The 12475-nt window shown below is 38.1% G+C and overlaps 2 protein-coding genes across 8 annotated transcripts in view; both read left to right on the top strand.

Moving 5' to 3' along the window:
- The window catches only part of KIF5B (kinesin family member 5B), a 102975-nt gene that overhangs the window by 16900 nt on the left and 73600 nt on the right, over positions 1-12475 (top strand). The gene's annotated exons all lie outside the window — the stretch shown is intronic.
- EPC1 (enhancer of polycomb homolog 1) overlaps positions 1-12475 on the top strand; it is a 65066-nt gene that overhangs the window by 50907 nt on the left and 1684 nt on the right. For 2 of the 7 annotated variants that reach the window (XM_068173176.1, XM_068173145.1), the window contains 5 exons: positions 3981-4064; positions 10300-10418; positions 10500-10586; positions 11254-11395; positions 11516-11882. In XM_068173176.1, coding sequence (XP_068029277.1) covers positions 3981-4064; positions 10300-10418; positions 10500-10586; positions 11254-11395; positions 11516-11882 — 799 coding nt within the window. Of the gene's footprint in view, positions 1-3980; positions 4065-10299; positions 10419-10467; positions 10587-11253; positions 11396-11515; positions 11883-12475 lie in introns of those variants that run through there. The other 5 variants (XM_068173161.1, XM_068173154.1, XM_068173168.1 and 2 more) reach the window with 5 other exon arrangements.

The raw sequence follows: 12475 nt of genomic DNA, 5'->3' as shown, positions 1-12475 counted from the left end.
TTGCATATTGAGGCCTGTGGGAAAGTAATACATACTAGTGTAAGTACCTGGTATAATACATTCATTTGTGCTTGGAATTCTATGGAGATGATTCAATATCTATAAAAAATATTTAAGTGTTCCAAGCTTTTCAAAATACAAATGTGGAGTTTAGTTTCATAATTTTGCTAGGATTTGATACAGAAATTGAATGTTCAATAAAAAAATAGAGCTGTCTGAATTCATAGGTATACTTTAAATTGGTTACCAGAGTCTTTGGATAGTCACTTGTTATTAACATAACCAGGTAGATTGTATCCATATAATTATTTATAATCTTAATTGTGGTTCTTGTGGCATTGGAGTGTATATAAGTCTGTGTTTGTGTGGTGTGCTGCTGATCACCTGTTCAGGTGTAAGTGTTTGTAAGGAGCACAATCTGCTCCATCTTGGTACCAGTGTGGTTTTAGTGGTTTTTTTTCCATTTTCTAAAAGGGTTCTGTGAGATACGTTGTCTATACAGATCACAGGGGTGTTTGCACATCTCGTGTGTGAGTCTGACTTACTCAGAGCTGCCTGTCAGTGGGGCTGCAGCTGCTGAGTTCTGTCTTTGTTCTTTCTGTAGCCAATCCTATAAAGAACCTCAGGTATCTAACAGTCATACTGACGTTTTTGTAGTAGTTGCTATTGCAGCTTAACAACCCTGTTGGGTTTCCCTGTTGCTTTTTCTAGTTGTTTTTAAAGCTGGGAATTTGTGGGTGTGGATTTTTAGATTTGTTTCTCTTTGCCTTTTAGGTTTTTGAAGTGGCAATTGGTCTTTTGTCAGAAAACACTTATTAATACATCTGTATTTTTAAGCCATGTTATCCTTTCACTGCTACTGTAAGTTGTGGTCAAACTGTATTACTTACTTTTAAGGTGTTCATCCTGGGATTCTGTAGTGACCAGCAGAGGTGGTCATGTTGACGTGTTTATTATGTGCCATCACATGAGTGGGGTTTTTTTTCTCTACTTGGGCTTTTTCTGCCTTGCATGATGCAGACATGCTGCTGGCATGGAACAACTGCTGTGGAAAGTACTTTTCTCGGGCCTGTTATATGTGGCCAGCAGGGCCATGAAGTTGAGATGGTATCTCAGGTCTTCTGTTAATGTGAGGAAGTGTTGCAAAAGCTGTGCTGTAACATACCATTCTCTGGCTACAGGGAGCCTTGATTTTCATCCTGAAGAGCAGAGAGGTTTCCCCAGAGCTGGGCATTTTATAAACATTTTGAAGTGCCTTTGATCCTGGAAAAATGCCATTTATTCTGATTCTGGCTTTCAGAGTGCTCAGTATTAAAGATTTGTGGAAGTTGTTGCATTGAGATTTTGTGTGTAAACTGAGAAGGGGTGTCTTAAAATCCCTTACAAGTTACCTGAACACTTGTGGTGTGCTGAAGGCTAGACTTTGGCAGCATCAGCAAGTGGCCGAGTAGCATCACTTGTGTAGAGGTTAGTTCTTTCTGATCTTGCTGAAGAATTATGAAAAAGTATCCTTTGCCCTCTTGCAAGGAGAGCTGATTAAAAGGTCTTAAGGCATGTTATTCAGAACACCACTACAAAGGAAGAAAGAACATTAAAGTATTATTTTTGTGGAGAATTAACTTGTTCAGCTGCAGAATTACTTCAGTAAAGGACCCTGTGTTGCTGACAGTGTCAGGTTTCTCAATCATAATCCTCAGAGATGGAGTGCACAGTAGGTATGAGTATTGAGCTGAAGTGTTTGTGTCCCCTGTTGATTGATATGGTTCTGCCAGGCAAATAGCAGTGTTTGACCTGCATCACTTAAGAGACTCTGCTCTCTGCTGAAGACTTTCTATTAAATATGTTGCATTCACATTTTTGAATGCTTGGATCTTGTAAACAAAAGTTAGAGACAATTAAAGCTGCACACATGTATCATTCCCTTTCAGCCTTGTGTTTAGGAAGCAGAGCAGAGATACCTATCACTAGTGAAGTATTAGAGCACTGGTTCCCGGGCTCTGCTAAGAGCAGGCAACTGTCTTGATTTCTGTTCTTTTCTGCCTTCATCACTCAGAAGCTGGATCATTTTGCAAACAGTGTGTAAAAGCTGGCAGGGCTAAAGAGGCTGGCAGTTGACTGGAGCCTGCTCGGCTGAGTTGAGAAATCACTCTTTGAGAAGAAGCCTTGCTGAAAACTGTTAGGTTTTGGTTTTGGGGTTGAATATATGAAATATACATACTGTATGTGAAAAGCTGTGTGTATCCAGAATACATTCAAATGCCTTGCATTTTCTTGTAAACTAGACTTCAGGTGATGTATTGCAAATTGTGCATTGCTGTTCAGTAACTTCTACTGTGAGAGTTCCATAGAAATAACATTTTCCCCAGTAAACTTGCATGCTTTTTCTGGACCTTTTAATACGCTTTTTAAAAGCAGTTTTACATACTTGGGGATCTAGCAGGGTAGTGAGCTGTGCTTCCATTTCCCAAATATGTAATGTTGGTTGATGGATCTGTACTTGTTCAGCCTGGAGAAGAGAAGGCTTTGAGGTGACCTAGTTGGGACCTTCCAGTATCTGAAAGGAGCCTACAAGAAAGATGGAGAGGGACTTTTTACAAGAACATATAGTGACAGGGCAAGGGAGGGGGGGGGGAACTGATTAAAACTGAAGGAGAGTAGGTTTAGATTAGAAGAAATTCTTAGGAAGAAATTCTTTATTGTGAGGATGGTGAGGCACTGGAACAGGTTACCCTTCTTTATTGTGAGGATGGTGAGGCACTGGAACAGGTTACCCAGAGAAGTTTTGGAAGCCCCATCCACAGCTTCCAGGGGCTTCCATTCCAGGAAGCCTCTGAAAATGTTCAAGGCCAGGTTGGATGGGGCTTTGAACCTGCTCTAGGGGAAGGTGTGCTTCCCCATGGCAGAGGGTTTGGAACTAGATGATCTTTAAGGTCCCTTCCAACCCAAACCACTCTGATTCCATACTGTTTTTGTGTTGTCATTAAGGTGTTATACCTGAAGCCAGGTTTTAGACAACCTTTTCTCAGAAAGAAACAGGAGAAAGTTTCTCAATCCTTGTGGCAATTCCTTGTAGCAATGTAGAAGGATTTGTCTATGGCTTTCATGCCATCACTGCCTGTGTTTAGATGTTTTTATTTAACCCTTGTATCTGTAATATTCTCAACACTGCTCTGTGTTACTGTTTTCCCTTTTTTGAAATGCTTCTTTCACATTACAGGATAAACCTGGTGATGAAAAATACTGAAATTTGAAATGGCCACTTCCTATGATCATTGGAGTTGAATAGTCTTGGTCCATCTGTGGCTGAGCTGTTGAGATCCTAGTTGAAAAGCAATGGCCTCAAGAGTAACAGATGTTTATAGCCCATCCTAAACTTAGTTGAAGGAGGCAATATTAAAAGGAAAAGCTTCTTTAGTCTGGGAAATGTGACTGTGGATGTGGGAAGAGTCAGTACTTTTTAAAACACCTGAGCACTTCCAGAGAATTCAAGACTTTGTCATCTTACTAGATTTTCTCATTCACTTACAATTCAGTTGGAGTAAAACTTTGCTCCAAAAGGATCTCTGGGCTTGTGGAGCTGTTGCACTTTGCATCCCATGCAAGGATGGTCACATTTGTAACTGCAGTGAATTGTGTGTACCCTAAATGGCATGTGACGTTTTGGTGGAAACTCATTTTAAGAATAATAGGTAGACAAATAAAAGTGCATAGGAAGTCTTCTAGCTTTCATTCAATAGCTAGTAAAAAATCCTTATTAATTATTTTCTGTCTGTCTTCTGCTACCAAGTAGGGAGTGCATATATAGACCTCATATCTAGTTTATAATCTCTCCAGTTATGCTGTTAGGAGTTTCACACTTAAGTTCTGCTGGGCTGAAATAAAATACTGTAGTAGTAATAATCAAGGGCTTAATGGTTCATGCTCTCATAGTGTGTAATAATGCCATGTTTAAGTAAAACCAATCTTGAACTTCTTTTCAGAAAGTGAAACATCTTTGGGCCTGGTGCATCAAATACTAAATCACACTGATGTCTCTAAGTCTCTCCAATCTTCTGAATTCTCTGGTGAGAACTTGCTGTACAGTAGAGAATCTTTAACCAGGCAGAGTAAGCCACATAACATCTCTCATAAGATAGAGATTTTAAAATGTGACATTCTGAATTTCTTAGCATTGTGATTGATGTTTGCTTTGCATGCACTTCGGCATTAGCAACCACTAACTGTTGTCTTACACAGCAGGGGTGTGATGCTCTCATATATTTCCCTTAAGAAGACATTGTGACATGATGTATCATCTTTCCACATGCTTTAGCAGTTCTCTAATTTATTGAATTCCTGAAAAAGTTTGGAAGGTTTAGCTAAGTGAACTTTCTTCTGATCAAAACTGCCTTTTTAATGGTTATCACCTCTACTGAAAGGATCACAGAATCTAGTATTCTATAAATGGATTAGAGAAATTCTTTGAACTTAATATAGTCTTAATGTTTCCATTTCCCCACTGAAATACCATTTCTGCTCTTGAGAACAGATACTTAACTTGTTATGAAACAGCTTTTAAGCTACTGTAATTCAAATATCTAATTTTTAAGATGTTTAACAGGACTGAAACACTTGTCAAAAAGTTTAATTATGCTGTTTGAGTCTCTCAGTATTAATTTTTTTTAAAACTTTATTAAAGAAGAAAAAAACTTACCTAGCTAAGATGATCTTGTGTTACCTCCACAAAGCTTGCTCAGTTTGCCTGGCAAATCTAGTGGGCATCTTCCATTCCAGAAATGGAAAGGAATGCCGGTAGAGGGACCAGGAGCCTACACATGGATTTTCTGCTTTCTGGGGTATGCTCCCTGGTTTGGTTTTTTTTTTTTTTTTTTTAGGAAACTGGTTATTGTTGTCAACTAAAGTCTGTATTTTCCTTCTTGAGGGAAGCAAAGTAACAAGTGAGTGACCTCACAGTAAAACTTGCAGCAGTAGTTGGGAGCGGAAGCTGTGGCTGTTGATCATACAAAGGCCCATCTATTCATACAGATGGCACAGCCAGCCCCCCACAGACAATCACTTGTCACTGGTTTTGGCCACTTCTGGCAAGAACTTGAGTTTTCAGAGAAGCTAAATGTGAGCTGCAGCATTGTAAGGCTAGTACCTGCTAAATGCTGTGGTATAATCAGTGAGCACTGTTAGAATATTTATATTGCAGTTTAAAACTGCTGCAAACTGTGGATCTGTGAAAAGTCCATTGACAGTATCACTGTTACTCTGTGCTCTGAAAAGCAATACCAGCTGAGTATTACCATCCCATAGAATTTGGTTGATGTGTAAACAGAATCATGCAATTGAAAAATTATATTCAGTGGCTTAGTTCAAGCAAAAAATAGATATGTCATTATCCCAAAGAGTACAGAGACTGATAGACGTGATTGTAGGAAAACACATTCATAGTGCAGTGTGCAATAGCTCAGTTTTTAATAAAACAGGATTTGTAGCTGTCATTAAGGAGATACTTAGTCATTTATCCTGTCAGTCAGTATCAGTAATGTACAGGGTTTCATTCCCTATACTCATAGCTGAAAACTCTTGAAGTTTTTTCTTCTACCTTCCATTCCTTTTCCAGTCTGTAAGCCCAAAAACAATTCCTTGCTACCAAAGTACAGCACCAATACAGTTGCAGAATATTTGTGTCTGTTGTCCCAAGCTGTTAAATGAGCAGCATAACATCATATACTGACTTCATATCTGGAGGTTGTCTCTACTGAAATGTTACCACTTGATACAGTGTGCTGCAAACAAAGTCTCTTGGTAAAGAGTTGCCCATCTTCTGATAACCATCTTGAGATATGAATAACTTCAGGCAGAGTTATGCTTAAAGGTTCCTCATGTTTAAGGTTAGAAAAGGAGTTAGGCTAGGTTAACTTAAGAGTCAAGTGACTTGCATAAATTACTGAAGGTGTCATGGAAAGTATGTAGAAGTTTTGTGGCAAGATACAGCTGTTGGCTGTGAAAGGCAGTTGAGGTATTCTGAAATTGTAATATTCTTATTTATTGCGTATTAGTAGTGGTGGTTGAGATTTCCTCCTTTACCCATCACTGTGTAATGGTTCTGTGTAGTGGATGAAACTGGGTGTTTCACCACTGTTTAATTTGGTAAATCCTGCACTATTAAATAGTCATTACTGTGTGATGGAACCATGACCACTGAGGTTGGAGCATGCTGTTTGAGAAGAGTCTGTAAGCACTGCATCCTTCTTAGGGGCTGCTGAAGCAAGGGCCTGTCTTAAAATCTCATATGTCATCTTTAAACATTGAATGTTATTTTTTGTCCCTTTTTTTAAACCTCAAGCTGTTGTTTGGCTTTTAGTTGCTTTACTAATGTTATTAAAAGCCTTGAAGGTCTCCAGTAATTTCAGGAATCTGTAACTTTGTGTAGTGTTGTGTAGCAATACTCTCCTGAGTTACCAGAAATATGGATACTGATTTAAGTGTTCAGAAAAGGTCTGGGCTTGCTGCTTGCCTGCTCATTTTTTCCAGGCAGATAATGAGCAGTGTATGACAAAAAGAGAATGACATGAATTTTTCCTACTTCTTCTCCATATACCATTTTTCTTTTGACACACATGAAAAATTTTCAGTTGTCTCCTTTCTCTTTTTTATAACAAAAATGAGAAGAGAGAATAAAATTTTCAGAAGAAGGTTTTTAGGGATACTCACGGGTTTTTTTAGATGAGCTGATGTTAACAAGATGCTGAGTTTGGCACCCATCCAGATGTATCAATGCTACATTGCAACAAGCAGAAAGTATTCTCTGCAAGCCACCTAACACATTAATAGCAGCTATGTTTTTGTGCAGCAGCACATTCTGTTTGAGTTGATTCTTTAAAAAAAAGAAAGCTGAACTTCGACTTGTTCTTTGAGAAGCTCAGGATTGTACCTGCAGATGTGGAGGCACAGTCGGTATAGCTGTGACTTCACTGGGCAGAGCGTGGGTGATTTCCCTAATTGCAGTCACAGTTGGGTGCCACAGGAAATGAATATGTAAAATAGGTTAAATAGGTGAAAGTACTTTCATGTAAAGTACATACAAATGGGTTTTTACATGCATAGAATGGCAGTTTTCAGAAGCAACTTATATCTCACAATCAATATGCTCCTTTTTTCAACTGAAATGTAATGTGAATTGTAGTCTGAGAGCAGGAGGGGAAGAAACCCGGTGGTAGTGTTAACAAAATACACGATGGCTTTTAATAGAAGAGGAATAAAGTAATGCTGTCCTAGATTGCAGGTCTTCAGAAGAAATTTTGATTTGGATAGTTCACAGTAGTAGCAATGTTCTCATTAAAACCTTCAATGTAGTGTTTCTTGAGCATGGAGAGGGAAGACCTGGCTTACATAATAGCAATCTATAACCTGTTCTGGTACATTAGCATCTGTCTATGGAATGGAAAAGTATTATCAGTCAGATTATTTTAGGAGGCTGTAGATTGCAGCAGCCCTTTCTGACCAGTATTGCCTTTCTAACCTGGATGCAACTGATTCAGAATTTCACAGTAAAGCCTGATAGGGTTGTAAATAGTATTTTGAAATGTCGGTTAGACTTTTATTTTTAATGAGGGAAGCAGCAAAACCGTTACTGAGTGTCTAACATAAACTGAAAAAACTGAAATTAGTTGTTCTTGAGTGTATTTTCCAGGTACTGTTTTTAAATGGAGGAGGAGCAGTTGGAATATAGATGAGGGTGATGGTGGTAGTTGGGTTCTTCTGTCACTTGTTTCCTTTGACAGCTGTACAACTTTCCAGAGTGGTGAGAAACATACAGCTCTAAGGGTCCCAGGCTGTTAAAAAGAAAATAACTGATGTACAATTTCAAAAACAGAGATTGTCAAAGTGTCACTTCCATAGAGTGCTTCCAGCCATTATTTAACATAGTCTTTCCTAAACAAACACAGCTCATCTCCATAAGCTTCCTTTGCTGTTGTTGCAAAAGAAACCAGTATTTTGGAGGTGATTAAACCAACACAGGTGACTGTGTTTACCTCAGCTCTGTTTTATAGCTAGAATCTTAAATATTGTACTTAGGACTTGAAAGCTGAAATGAACAACTAATTTCACATAAAGAGGCACAAGTAAGGTGATAATGATGGTGGAAGTTTTAATCATAGTTCAAGATGGTGGTACAGCATATCCTTTTTTGCCCTTTTCTTCTTTGTCATTCTGTGTGTTGTCTTTGTTTACATCACTTAAGCAATCTATTCCTAAGCAATATATTTCCAGTGCTATACTACAGAATAAAATACCTTGTTCATAGAATCTACTGAGCTGGAAGACACCCATCAGTATCAAGTCCAACTCCTGTCCCTGCACAGGACACCCTGATAAACCATACCATAAGTAAATAAATTGAACCTTCAATGTCACTGGCACTGTGTTGGCTAAATGTATGTTGATTCTAAATTTTAGGGTTTGAAAAAAACAATTTTATATATCTCTCAGTACCAGGACAGTATATCCATTTTCCTCACTCTGTTACTGCTGCTCAGCTTTCTACCTATTAATCTTTGTGTGCTAAAACTTTCTTGCTCTAACTTCTGTTGGATGGCAGCTTAAAAATATCTAAAGGAGTTGTACATTTTATTTTTTGTTAAAATTAAACAGTCATCTCCTTGAGTATTTGGTCAGTAAATTCTAGTTTGTTTGGTTTGGGGTTTTTTTGGGGTGGGGGGGTTTGGTTTTATTTTTAGTAAGGACATTTATGAGTGAGGTTACCACCTTTAAGATATTCTCCTAGGAATAATTTTTAAATATTGCAGTGCTACTTAACTGTAGAAGTAATTGTAAGTAATTTGTTGCTTATGGCAATATAAATAAGTGCTACATCCTTACTTGCTAAAAAATGTTACTTAGGAAAAAAGGTGATGTGAATGTAACAGCTGAGTAGAATTTTATAGCTTCAAGTGTTCAAATCAGAAACCGCTGGTCATAATTTCAGTGCCATTTCTAATACTTACTAGAAGTAGTTTGAACAATATTTGAATGCCAAAAAAAGACAAATACACCAGGATAATGCATGCTCAGCAGTGTGTGCTCTGATGTTTCCAAATATTGCAGCCGTTTATACTGACTTGGTATTCAAGTTTATACATGAGGTATAATTGATCTTCAGAATCCTGTTGTATCCAGAAGCAGGACATTATTATGGTTTTGATGCAAACATGTTTTCTTCAGGCAAGCAAGCCTGAAGGAGTCGATTAACAAAAGAGTCTTAAAATTTTTAATTTGAGAACAGGACTTAAGTATGGTTGTGATTTGTTGCCAAGCAGTAGTGAACTTCCCCAGAAGCGTGAGTTCCAGTGCATTCTTGAAGTATGAGTACTATTTACAGCACATATTTGGGAACATTTGTACAATCTGAATATAAACTTGAAGGAAAATCTGAAAGGTGTATCTTTTGCAAGGGCATTCAAATTCTAACCTTGATTCAGTTTCTAATTTGAAATCTGAGACTTCATTTTGTTGTGGAAAAATAAACTAAAAAAATGCTTGCACTGAAGTTAGTCAATGAAATAGTGATTCTGCTGCACCATTGGGCATCCCCTTGTCAATCTGTATGAATTATGCTTCCTCAGTTTTATACCTGTGGCTTAAATGGATAAAATTCTGCCTGACTTGTGATGCGCTGACTACTGAGTCACCTTTCAAAGATTTTAGAGAAAAGGATATAGTTCTGTGAAATTCAGTATTGATGGAGTTACTTGTACATGTGTAGTTACAAACAAAAAAGGTACTGTACAGCAATAGCCTGCACAGTTGTGAGCATGCCCAACTTAATGTTTTCAGTTGAAACATAAATCTTAGATGTAGGCCCTTGCTGCCTTCAGAATGCTGTCAGTGAGGGGTGCATTGCCGTTGCCAAGTTTGGCGTATAATCCTATTTCTCTGTTAATGCTGATACTCTAGTTTCACAAGGTGAAAACAGTGATGCCATTTCTACTTAATCATTCTTTTTAATCTGTTTTTAAAGAGTTTTTGGTGGGCTCATTGCATTTTGGTTCCTTTCTCCCTCTTCCTTTTTAGTATCTTGAGCTAAATTCAGTTACGGCCTGTATACTGAACAAACAAAAAGAGAAGGTGTTTGGACAAAAATTTCTAGGAGGATGTCAGCCTTTTTGACATAAAGGTGCATTAAGGCACTTAGGAACTTGTTGTGGTAGTTTTTGCGGGTGGGGGTTTAGGTTTATAAAGTAGATCTGTTTATATACACAACTCCTACATATTTTGATGTAGTATTTTCTCATTTTATATTTTGTTCAGCATTTACAGCCGAACAATACCAGCAACATCAACAGCAACTGGCACTAATGCAGAAACAGCAGCTTGCACAAATTCATCAACAGCAAGCAAATAGTAATTCCTCTGCCAACACATCACAGGTGAGGGATTTGTCTGTGCTATGATTTATCCCTCATTGTTTCCCACCAGGGTTCATCTCTAATTGTCAACTGTTGCCATAGAACCTTGAAACTAACCAACAGGAAAGTGGCTTTCGCCTGAATCTACATCATAGCCATTCTGTAAAGTGTTTAGAAGGGACACTGCAGGTGAGTGTGGCAGGCGTTGCCTCTGCTCCCTCTTAACCAAAAAAAAAAAAAAAAAAAAAAAAAAAAAAGATGGATCAGTCAATTAATGAAATTTTCAAAGCCTTAGAAATATGAATTGCAGAAATCTCCAGCCATGTCATCATCCTCTTGTCATTGGGGGATTTTCAGAGCAGAATTTTAGTTAATTAAAGCTAACTCATACGTATGTCCTCCATACAGCTGTGAAAGTGTCTAATATTCATAAATATGTAGGGAGATAACAGTGGTGATGAACACATGAAAAGGTTCAGAAGTTGTTCGCAATCTGAACCTCCAAGTTGCTGAACTGGGTTTGGAGTTTCATGAAAACAGGTTGACCTGTGAAACAGTGTTGTTACATAGAACTTCAGAAATCAGCTTCTTAGTGTTTTGAATAGTTGTGGGGAATATCATCTTGGTTGTTTTAACAGAGCTAAAAGTGCATGGTAATACAGAAAAATCACTGTTGAGATTTTAACCAACTTTACCAAATGCTGATGATTTGATCTGAGCGAATGACTGGTCCACAGTTCTGATTTATTAGTGTATTGATGTTTGTTTACTAGGTTTTGTGTAACTTTAAAATGGGGAGAGTACCGACAGTTTAGAAGCATCAGTCACATGTGTTTGCCACCATTGTTCTTTTTAGGGTTTTGTTTCCAAGACACTGGATTCTGTTAGTGCTCAATTTGCTGCTTCAGCTTTGGTTACATCAGAACAGCTGATGGGATTCAAAATGAAGGATGATGTGGTGCTTGGAATTGGGGTGAATGGCATTCTTCAGGCCTCAGGTATGCAACTGTTTGACAGAATTTGATTGCATGTTGATTTGTGCAGTGAAGACGTGTCTGTTTGGAGTTGAGTGTTTTCTGAAAAATGACCTTACCGATATTTTTTTTTTCCTCTTGCAGGAGTGTACAAGGGCTTACACCTCAGTAGTACTACACCTACAGCACTTGTCCATACAAGTTCATCGTCAACAGCAGGTTCAGCCTTGTTACAGCCTTCAAATATAACACAGACTTCAAGTTCCCACAGTGCACTGAGTCACCAAGTAACTGCTGCCAATTCTGCAACAACTCAGGTTCTGATTGGGAACAACATTCGATTAACTGTACCCTCATCAGTTGCCACTGTAAACTCTATTACCACGCTCAATGCACGGCATATACCTAGGACTTTAAGTGCTGTTCCATCATCTGCCTTAAAGCTGGCTGCAGCAACAAATTGTCAGGTGCCCAAGGTTCCAGCTTCATCCTCTGTGGATGCAGTACCAAGGTAGGGGTTTTAGATCTGCTTATGTTTTCCCAGTATTAGATATCTGGCTTTAAATTAATGTGCTTATAGTGGTGGTCAAAAAGGGATACCTGGGGAGGAATCCAAGAATAGACAGACTTTTACATGGATAAGTTTTCCAGGCTGTTCTGCTAGTCATCAGCTGAAAAATAAAGTTTCGCTCAAAACAGAGATTTTTGATGTTACAGTGCTTTGGCAAAAAAAAAAAATCTCCACTGTCAAGTTGAGCTGTTGGTTCTTACGTTGTGTGTGAAAGCTGAACGACTCTAAAGTTAAATATGAGTCTGTCCTTTAAAAGTAAGCCTGCCAGGAATGAGCATAGGATAGAATTGGTCCAGCTATGTTCAAGGGTGTTCCTGTGATTTGAACACTGCAGAAAACTTCAGATGATGTATTATATTTTTTGTACCTCAAAATATGAGACAAGTGTCCCATTCTTTAGCTGTAAAGAAGCATTTTATTTCTAAATTTCTGGTTTTAATTTGTTGTCTTCATTGATTTAAGATACTTGTCTCAAAGATTAATTAGAAGAGGTTAAACAAACCTCATAAGCACAGTTCAGCGTTTCGTTAGTT

The sequence above is a fragment of the Anomalospiza imberbis genome, chromosome 1, assembly GCF_031753505.1.
Source record: "Anomalospiza imberbis isolate Cuckoo-Finch-1a 21T00152 chromosome 1, ASM3175350v1, whole genome shotgun sequence".
Classification (NCBI taxonomy): Eukaryota; Metazoa; Chordata; class Aves; order Passeriformes; family Viduidae; genus Anomalospiza; species Anomalospiza imberbis.
Note: the sequence above shows the minus strand (reverse complement) of the source record. Positions and strands in the feature narration are given on the sequence as shown.